Raw genomic sequence first — 10,751 nt, forward strand, 5'->3', positions numbered from 1 at the left:
TTATTGTGTTTGGAACTTGAAAATTTGATATCTTGAGGCTGCAAATTTGTCCTGTGTGGTCAGAAATATAAGAGTTTAAAATTTTAACATTTATATTACTAATATGCTGGTTCTAAAAGGGTCATGTCAATAGATGTAGCGCTACTTGCTGTTATTCTCGTGGCAGGAAGGTCATGTTTTTGACATTGTAAGCTGCAAGAAGTTCTTCTAGTTTGGTTCTACGTGTATTAGGATGGAGAGAGTTGACATTAATATATCCCATAATAATGACTCCATACAGGCAATGTTTCTAAGAGGTCACTAAGAGTGTAGAGAGCCTCCTCTCAAAGTCATTGTTTGTTCTGTAAATATTTACTATGTAAACAAACGTCTTTCTTGTTAACTGACAGTTTTACAGTAGATAATTCGCAAACCATATAAATGCTGTAACTTGTTGCATTTAATAAAGTCGTGTACTCACTTGCTATTTTTTATTATTTTTGTTTTTTCTCTCTCTTAGGACAAGAAGCTTATAGATTGCACCTAGTCCTTCATGATAGGACCTTTGCAATGCTTCCGAAGTGACAGGATATTCAGGATGGGTGAGGTTTGGGGTAGGGGCCGCCTCCTATCAAAATCTATGAGGAAGAATTTAGGATACTAATCTCAAGTCATGTACCCCTCAAAAGAAGGGGAGACCAGCTCTGAACCAGCCTGTCTAGTCAAGTAGGCAGGGAGTGGCACACCCTTATGTTGAGGCTATCAAAGGAAGCCCTCTGATACTTAGGGAACGAACCCCACCATCTCCAACAGTCATTTCGTACAGTAGACTAGACCTATCAAACTATCCTTGCACCCTAGAATCTCGACATTTGTGGTTAGTGATGCGACGCTCCTTGACATCCATAAGGTTGCCCAGATTTAAGTGAAACATCGGTTTTTGCTGTGCCCAGTGGTAGGTTCCACTGGGAGGTATAAACCAGCCAGAAGTGATCCCTGCTGGAAGTGTGTACTCACTTAGTTCCCGACTTGTATAGATTGCTACACCGCCTTTTATGTGTTTTGTTTGACAGTAGCTTTCTTTAATTACGCTCTCTCAGGATAATTACATTAGGGAGAGTGTTATTTATGAGGTTGTTGAATAAGTCTCTTTTATTAGCAATACCGTCAGCGTTCTGGTGGAGAATTCTTTTTTATCATTATGTTCATTATATAATAAGTATAATAAGTTTTCATTATAAACCATAACTGTATTGTGTTGTATTTAACCAGTTGGAAGGCCTGAAGAGGTGGACCATCATGAGGCAAGTGACTGGATTCCAGGGCCGGCCCAACAAGCAAGAAGACACGTGTTACTCCTTCTGGGTCGGAGCCACTCTCAAGGTGTTGTAACTATTCACATTATAGTTCTAGGTTATGATTGCAGTTGGGACCAGTAAGTTGAGGGATTGGGAGGGGGGAAGGTTAACTGACACTAACTGGTCAATAATTTAATCCACTTTTATAAATTATAATGAAAATGATAATACACAGAAATACTTGCAGTAAAGAAATAACAGTAGAGTATAAATTCAAGGGTCAATGACACACTTGTGTACAACACGGTAACAGAACAAGTGATGGCGGTAGTGAACCATGCATGGTGGGAATAGTGAAACAGTCTCCTCCCCCTCCTCTCACCACCCTGACCCTATAACAAAGGGCTAGTTGGTGCAAAGCCAATATACAAAGATGTCAGAATCACGTCATACATCAAGCACGACGATACGATCTTCGTTTTTACCCAGACTTTAATAGTTCTTGGCCCAGGACTTTAGCAATTCTTTGCCACAGACGTAGATATACGCCTACAGCACTTAAAGGGTTAAAAGAATAATAATTACATTAATTATTAATACAGGATTTATGTTTATCCTGATATTTGAAAAGATATGAAAACATATTGTCAACCAGTTTAGATGATTAGCGTAAACCTTCCAAGTGGCATGGTTGGAAATATCCAATCCAACATTACTTTGTTTGCAAATGCAATTTAATACGACACAACAGTGTTAAACTTAATATACATTTATGTGTAAAGACAAGAATAATGCATGTCCAACCATGAAATTTGGCTTACCATTATTGAAGCATATCACCCGGTAGGCTGATACAATTTCTCTTTTGTTTGCCGAGGGATGTACAAATTTCTTTTCTGTATGATTGTCTATCGTAGTCTTTGTTAATAAGGAAACAATCTATATTTCATTTATTTTAATTTTGCATTTGTGAAGCCTGTTACGCGACACACAGTGTGGTGTACTTCTACCTTGTTAAAAAAAAGATCAGTTCTTTGGTTTTGTAAAAAGTTGGTATTAAAACCATAGTATCAAGTTAACAAGCGTTTGTTTTGTTGTTTGTTCACTTACGGCAAAAAGAGAAAACCCTTCATGCACTTAGTCCTGAAAGTACCTTTGCACTGCTTCCAGAGTGACAGAATATTTAGGATGGGTATGGTTGGTGGTAGGGTAGAGACCTCCTGTCAACACCACCCTGTTACAGATCTATTGACCATCCCTCTATACCCCAATATCTCAACATTTTGTCTAGTAATGTACCACTCCTGGACATCCATTAGGCCATCCAGATTTAAGTGACACATCTGTTTTTGCCGTACCCAATACAGGTTCTTCAGGCATTTATAAACCAATCCAAAATTAATGCTCCTAGTTTAAAGAAACAAATGATTATTTCCAGCTTCTTTCTACACTAGTGTCCCAAATTATCAAGCACGGATTTATAAAGACAAGGCGTTTTTTAAATATGTACCATTTGAAATTCCACCGCTGCAGCACTACGGTTTTGTAAAAAACAGTTGTTTTTACATCTGTTAATGCATATTTCAAATGCCCCCTTCAGTTGAGAATCCTGCTGACTGTGAAGTACGTGTTGTTATTTGTTTTCTTGGTGCTAAAGGCGTGAAAGCAATTTAAATTCAACATCAGAATTGTGAAATGTATGGACAAACATATTAGTGATGGAATGGCATTGAAACGGATACACATTAAAAGATCGCTAAAAAATATTTATGATGAGAAATGCAGTGGACAACCCTCAATGATAGCCTACGAAGTGGTACAAAAAGTTAATAATAAAGCTAAAATGAATAGACACTTCAAAATTTCTTTGTTGTCAGAAGAGTTTTCTCAAGTTTCAAGAAGTAATAGCGTTTCTTGTTTCTACATTTAGTGTTTCGTGTAATAATAACGTGTTTCTTGGTATTTTTATCAAGAAAAACGTTTTCCTGTATGACAATGTCCGTCCACATGCGACAAAATGAACTTAAGATCTCATCACAGCTAGGAACAATTTGATAATTCCCCTAACAGCCCCAATTTAGTGCCCATTTGTTACCATTTGCTTTCTCATCAGAAGAAGCATTATGAAGGTCAGCATCGTACTGACAAAATAGCGTCAAAATGATCATGTTCAGTCGGTGCTAAATTAGGCAGCAATCTTCCATGAGGACAGTATACAAAAGGTTGTTTTTAGATATGATAATTGTCTTAATATTGATGGCAATTACATAGAAAAGATAAAAGTGTGGGCTTTCATATCAAAATAAAATTGTTGAAAAAAGTTTAGTTGATTTTTGTATATATTGGAAATGGTACTCACTGAAAAACATGCCTCGTAACTCTGAAAACATTGGGATTTGCATTGTTCCATGCTGTACTTTTTCTATCTATAAACCGAATTAATGTCGATACTTTGTATCTGACAATGACAAAAACAAATTTTCTGTGCAACTTGGCCTTTCATACTGGACTGTAGTTAATGGAGTAGACCAATAGATTTATTGCTTTCTCCAACATAGTTGTGATTTTTTGGTTAATCTGTAAATTTTGTAATCTGTACAAGTTGTGGTCATTTTTTGGGTAGACTTCTTTCTGACTTTACTCTGCCCATTCTTAACGATACAACCTGAGTGGAGACCTTGTCAGTCAAATTAAAAACGGAGTTGGTACCGTACGAGATGGACACTGACAAAAAGTACTCCAGTCCAAGCAGTATTCAATCATGTGCTGTCTCTAAATCAGACTAAAAGCATACAGACATTGATTCTCCCATTTTACCCATTAGTTTGAATCTGCTTAACTTAACAATATGTGATAGTTACTGGTGAAAATGTTGAAACTTTTAACAATACGTGACAGTTACTGCTGAAAATGTTGAAATTTTTAACAATACGTGACAGTTACTGCTGAAAATGTTGAAACTTTTGCTAATCTAGACACTGTTATGATTGCAGTTGCTGGGTATATTTGATATGGTGGACTTTGACAAGAATCGGGACTATGTGATGAGCACGCAATACGCGACCACTGGCGGATTCTCCAAGTGGCCTGACTCTTACGCGGACCCCATGCACACCTATCTTGGTAAGGTCTTTGTACTAGTATACTATTCAGATCTAATTTCAAATGCAAAACATCTTTATTCCATATTTCAATTTCAATTCCAAATAGCTTTATAGATTGCTGTGCTTAACATCACAAGACTCAGCTACTAGCTCTCCCAAAATTACATACTTATTACTTGCAGGTTTGAGCGGACTGAGTCTGATGGGCGAGCCCGGGTTGTCAGAGATGAACGCTGCCCTTAACATCACACAACGAGCTGCCACGCATCTTAAGACTGTACAGAACACTTGGGCTTCGTAATATTAATTATTGTACTAGCCCACCGCGACCGTCAACTAACATATAAGCCTTCTATAGGAGTTGTCGTTTTTATATTTTACAATACAACAAATATAATGTTTATAGCTTCAATTAGTATACTTAAAGCTAGCGCTGACGAGAGGGCTGAACGGGAGTATCTTGATTGTCTTATCAGTACAAACTGATTCTGTCAGTACTTTTCCACTTGTAAGAAGTACAGTTGAGATATTTGTTACACCAAAAAGTATTTAGGTGTAAAAGTAATTTCTAGATCCCTAGATGAAGTGAACCACCAATTGTTGTTTATTCAGTTACTCGTGAATGGACCTTGTCCATCCGGATCTCAGTCATCCAGTCCTACAGAGACTCTATGTTCGTTTGACCTTGTATTTTTAAGTTTATGAATAAAAATTGGGAGGTGCTTATTTACAGCTTATTCCATAAAAACATGTTTCAGAACATTAAAAACAATGTTATGATTTTACATGTTTATGATATGTCAGGTGTATAGACCCTTCTGTTTACAGCAAATAAATCTATCTGTTGCGTCCAGATGTCCTCATATAATTGTAGCATTAGTCAAAAGACAGTATGCTACAAACTCCAAACTCCCTTCTAAGTTATGTTGGATTCTGGAATAGATGCAGGTGTAAAAAATCTAATGCTTTTAAATTTTTCCTTGCAAAACAATTTTTCTAAATAACATTTCCTCAAATACTCAAGAACTAAAACCGTGTTAAACCTTTCCGATCCATTTATTTTTATATTTGAGTCTAGAGCACTCTGAATCAAATTAGAAAAAAAATAAGAGAAATGGTGTGCAATTACTTTTGTTTGGTTACTTAACCCTTTTAGGACCAATTGTACGATTTATCCCAGGTCGGAACTTACGCGAGAAGGATCAGTCGTGTGTTCTATCGCCGGTGAATTTTTGTAATTTTTCGTAATATATATTCATGATTTAAATCCCAATGATATTATTTTTGTGCTTTATTTGTATCCCTTGTTTATTCCATCTGAAAGGCAGTCTTGTATTCATGCAGGTATGTTTTCAGTTTTTTTTCTAAGTGGACTACAAGTTTTTGTCTGTAATCATGATAAAAACTTCATTTTAGGAAATATACCTATTTAGATTACTTATTCACAGATTATTTTATGTTTAAAATTTGTACAAAATTACATGTAAAACAAAATATAACATTTCCCACTTATAAAATATTTAAATTCAGACATATATATATATATATATATATATATATATATATATATCATTTTTACAGGCCTAAGTATATATTTTCAGTAGAATATATTATAGGTAAAAATAACAACGCCTAAAACCAGAGCTTTTCATAAAAAATTATATAGATATAAATACTTTCCCAATAGCATACAAAATGGCACATTTTCTATGTACCCAATTGGAACATGGACCAAAATACAAAAAAGGATATTTTACACAAAATTTTGGCCTGGTCCTAAAAGGGTTAATATGCTATAAAAGATAGGTTTACATTGTTTTCACTTTTTAAGAAGAAAACACAAAATATTTATTGATTTTTTTTTGTACCTATGACATTTTTAACCTTTTATAAAGCATGTATCCATGTAGATACGTCATCCCAAATCAGTCTTATCAGTTGTGTGAACGCACCGGGAGACTGCTAGCATTATGCCCTGGCGTATGTTTTTAACAATTTTAAAACGTAAATTTACAAAATTAGTTTTATTGTGATTAAATATTGCGAAAAAATATTTGATTTAATTCATATTCTGAATCATTAGGAGCCAGGTAGTTCAATGCCTGTGATTTTCATTATGCCAGTCTTACCAACCACAATAGAAATCTACTTAAATCTTGTGGCTGGAGAATGAAAAGGTCTTGTTTACAGTACATTATGTATTTGTTGCATAATTATGCAGACTGAGTGTTTTTCTAAATTAGTGTTAACTTTTAATTCGGATCTTGCCATATTGTTGCATTTACTTATTTATTGTTCTGTTGAACTTCTATTTGAAATACAGTAAAGTTTTGTTAATCCGGCACGGACACAACTTGAGGCGTGCTGAATTATTAAATATGCCAGATTATTTGATATATATCAGAGAAATAACGTGGACATAATAAATAAACAAACAATCACAGTAAAACACGTTTTTATTATCCAAATATATCCTTCAGGTAGTCCTAGTTATATGTGGATCTATACAAACTACTTTTCTTACGCTCTATTCAAAGTGCGTTGTGTACGCATCACAATAATTGGGTGGAACACAGTCAAGGTCGAGGACACATTCTTCCCAGTTCATCAGAGCCCAGTACCGTACTGCCACTGCCAGCCTCTCTATACACTGCTTGCGTTCTCAGAGGGCACTGGCAAGACGTCACCATCAGTCGTTTAGAGTCACCCTTCCATTACGAAACCTGTGCTGAGCACATTAACTGTGAAATTGACCTACCATTATTAGACTCAATTGAATTGATTCGAAAATACGAAAGTGCATCTGGTTACACAGACTGACAGCCGAAGGCCATGGTCAGTCACGTGAATCGATATCACCCGAAGTCGGCCGAATATGACGCCTAGCCTCTTCTCCACACCCTCCTAAACACTGTGTCCACCACAAACATAAAAAACATTGTTGCATATTAAATGATCGATGTTTTGAGTTATTCAAGAAAATTACTTTTTCCAAAAGGCGTGCCGGATTAGCAAGCGTGCCTAGCTAAGGGATGCCGGATTAATGGAATTTTACTTTATAAATAGTAAGGAGTTAATAAACAGTGATAGCCTGTTATATTTATATTACAGTAATGTTTTTATTTTTATTGCAAAATCATGTATTTTATTTGAATTTTGTTAAAACTGTTATAATCTTTTACGTGATGTTGCTAATTAGCTATAAAAATTCTACAGTATATAACAAAACTTACTTAAAATTTTATTGAAGACGGAGATAAAAGTGTTTGTTCTTCAAATTTGTTGTAAGCTATTATTAAAAGTCATCTTAACATGTTTTTCTGTTCTAAAAAATCATTCTTAATGAAATTTGATCAGGTATAATGAATATGTTTCTTAATTGTTGAATTTTTAAATCAAATTTTATTTTTGGTATTATTATAGTATATTTTTTTCTGTAGCAGTATACTTGAAATTTGGTTTAGTTTTCATAACCTTGTGCATGGCATAACCCAAAAATCTTACACTATAAAATTTTACACATAAAATTGATTCAAACATCTTATAAAATTTTTTAAATAACTCCAGTTTTATTTTCACAATTTTTAACTATAATAGGAATTGTGTCATTTTATTCTTTTATTGCTAAAAACTGAAAAAGTATGACAATTTTTGGATGTTTATTATATTATAGATTTTTTATTTTTTTTTATAATCTTGTTATGTGTATGGTTTTGGCAAGTATAGTATTAAAATAGTTTTGAAGATGTAATGTTGAAATATTACAATAAAAATAAGAATTGGAATACTAAAATTTATCTAGGCCTTCAGAGTATGATGTTGAAGTTTGTCGTGCTATATTGAATACCATAGGGTTGCTACTATATATTTTTATAGTTCAGACCAGTTGCTTTTTATAGTGATATTTTAATGTCAATTGAATATATTAAATTACTGTGTTGCCTACATACTTCTTTTAGCATTAATTCTCTTATCATGGTGACTTGTACAAGATCATTTTCCAAGGTCAACTAAAATAACAAAAAATGCCTTCCTAGGAATTGAGTCATGCCCATGACCTTGATAATTATTGTTCATGCAACATAGTAAAATAAATAAGCACAATAGAATGGAAGTACCGAGAGCCAATAGGTTGCCAAAGTAAAAACCACTTGGGGTTCATAGAGTAAGTAGTTAAGTATTAGAAGTTTTAACAAAAGACAAACCGTAGTTAACAACCATTTTTGGTATACTAGTTCAAACAAAATTGTAAAGTTTATTATTTATTTAGATTCTGTTCTTTTTAAATATTACATAAATAGTTCTAATGTTATATACAAAATGTAATCGTATCTTACATGAAATTTGACTAAAATTATCCGATTCCTGTAATTTTACAGTAAGTGTTATAGTAGTGTGCTTGACGTATTGTATTCAAACTCGTTGCTTTGGACATTTGTTACCTGTACATAAGTCTTAGCACAAATTTTGTTGTCGTAATATATATATATTTTATATGTCTAAAATAATTTTAATTAATGTTGTGATCATGATGTAGGCATAAGCTTTGTATTAAGGTAGTACAATCAACTTTAACTAGGTTTTTTTCTACTTATGACAACTTCTTTGTAAAGAAGACTGAAAATAGGTTTATGTTTTAACTATCTCACGAGGATTTATAGGCATTTTAAGTAGGAATTGGAAATACTTTAAGCAGACATAAAAAATGTGCTTTTATAATTTGTACAATGAGATAAAACTTCAAAGAATGACAATTTTTTTTAATTAAAAGCAACTTAAGAAAATTACATTCAAAAAATTAAAAAACGTTACCTTCTTTAGTTGTCTTTACATACCCTTCTCTTTATGTATTTTATTTTGGGCCTTTTACCAAATTACCTTTCAACACACTAAATTTGACTAAAATACTGCCTACAACTCCTTGTGGAATTTCCAGACAGTTTTTTGTTTATATTTTCATGTCTTCAGGAAAGGTGTCTTAAAAAAGTTGTGTCTAAAAATATTTGTTCACTAACCCAACTGACCACAGATTGCACTACTTTAAATTTAAATTGATTACTTTATATGAAGTGTCAGGTTATTTTATAATACCACATTAATGCTTATGATAAGTTTTAAAATAATTTCATGTTTACACAGTGTTATTACTGCATTTTTAAATTTAAAAAATCACCGGAAATATAATTTTGTGTTACCAATTGTTTGATTATGACTGTTGTTTTTTAAGTAAGATCTGATTGCGCATCACTTTTATGCAAGTGTTTTGGGTAACAGCGACCAAGGTCAGTCATTCTCTGATTATGCCAACCCTCTTTGTGTTCCCATTACTAGCGTAAGGCTTATCAATTCTATCCGCTGTAAAACCCACATTGTCTTTTGAATTGTCAACTCAAAAGACTTTCTGTTGAAATTGATTGATGAATAGTCAAATATGGACGACTATAAAACTTCAGAGTTTTGTAAAAACCTTAATAATCATGCAATTAAAAACTGCCAGTTAGGCCTAATCTCGGGGTCATATTTTTTTACCTCATTGTTTGACCTTTCGTCGCAGCAGACAGTGCAAATGGATAAGTTTGAATGAGAATTACTCCATCTTCAATACATAGTACAGATTTTTTTGTCTTTTCCTATAACATAGTGAATTTTTAGTTATTATAGAATGACTACGTGTTGGAAGACACAATAACAACTGTTCTTTATTCAAATTTTGTTTTTGAGGATGGAAGAATTCTGAAGGAAATTTAGTACATTTGCCATCATTTACTTATACAAGAAATCATTAATACTACATTTCAAGATCTGCAATCTGATCTCTTCCTCAGCTGTACAACTTACCTAACACATAACTACAGTCTAGGTTAAAATAAAAAAAATCATATCAGAGCGTTGTGACACGCATAGGACAAGAATCACAAAAACCATGTGTGTTCCCACAGGATCGACACAGCCTTTTTCTCCTCTTATCTAATTGGGCTTTGTGGGAGAAATTTTGCTAAACAAAGGACTAGGCTCACAACAAAACAGGTTACCCTGTTCCTCAAATAACTATGCAACAGCCGACTTAAGTCCAGTAACAAAATCCAGTGCCTTTACCAATTTTTGTGCCGAGAAAGGTTTAAAGCCTTAAATAAAATTGATATTTTCTCTTGAATATTTCTCAGAAACCATGTTGTGTGTCAACTCCCAAGAATCGAAACAGCTTTTCTCTCCTTTCTTTTGACAAATTGGGCTTTGTGGGAGGAATTTTGTTGAGCAAAAGACTGGGCTCATAACAAAACCGGTTGCCCTGTTCCTCAGATAACTGTACAACAGCCGACTCAAATACACTTACAAAATCCAGTGCCTTTACCAATTTTTGTGCCAGAGA

At 33.7% G+C, this 10,751-nt stretch overlaps 1 protein-coding gene across 1 annotated transcript in view; it reads left to right on the forward strand.

Annotated features, from left to right (window-relative positions):
* The window catches only part of LOC124365756 (geranylgeranyl transferase type-1 subunit beta), a 35,228-nt gene extending 25,339 nt beyond the window's left edge, over positions 1-9,889 (forward strand). The window contains exons 6-8 of the mRNA XM_046821755.1: positions 1,252-1,362; positions 4,271-4,400; positions 4,564-9,889. Of these exons, the coding sequence (XP_046677711.1) occupies positions 1,252-1,362; positions 4,271-4,400; positions 4,564-4,682 (360 nt within the window). The 3' untranslated portion in view covers positions 4,683-9,889. The remainder of the gene's footprint in view (positions 1-1,251; positions 1,363-4,270; positions 4,401-4,563) is intronic.
* Positions 9,890-10,751: the final 862 nt, after the last annotated feature.

Source organism: Homalodisca vitripennis, chromosome 7, assembly GCF_021130785.1.
Source record: "Homalodisca vitripennis isolate AUS2020 chromosome 7, UT_GWSS_2.1, whole genome shotgun sequence".
Lineage (NCBI taxonomy): Eukaryota > Metazoa > Arthropoda > Insecta > Hemiptera > Cicadellidae > Homalodisca > Homalodisca vitripennis.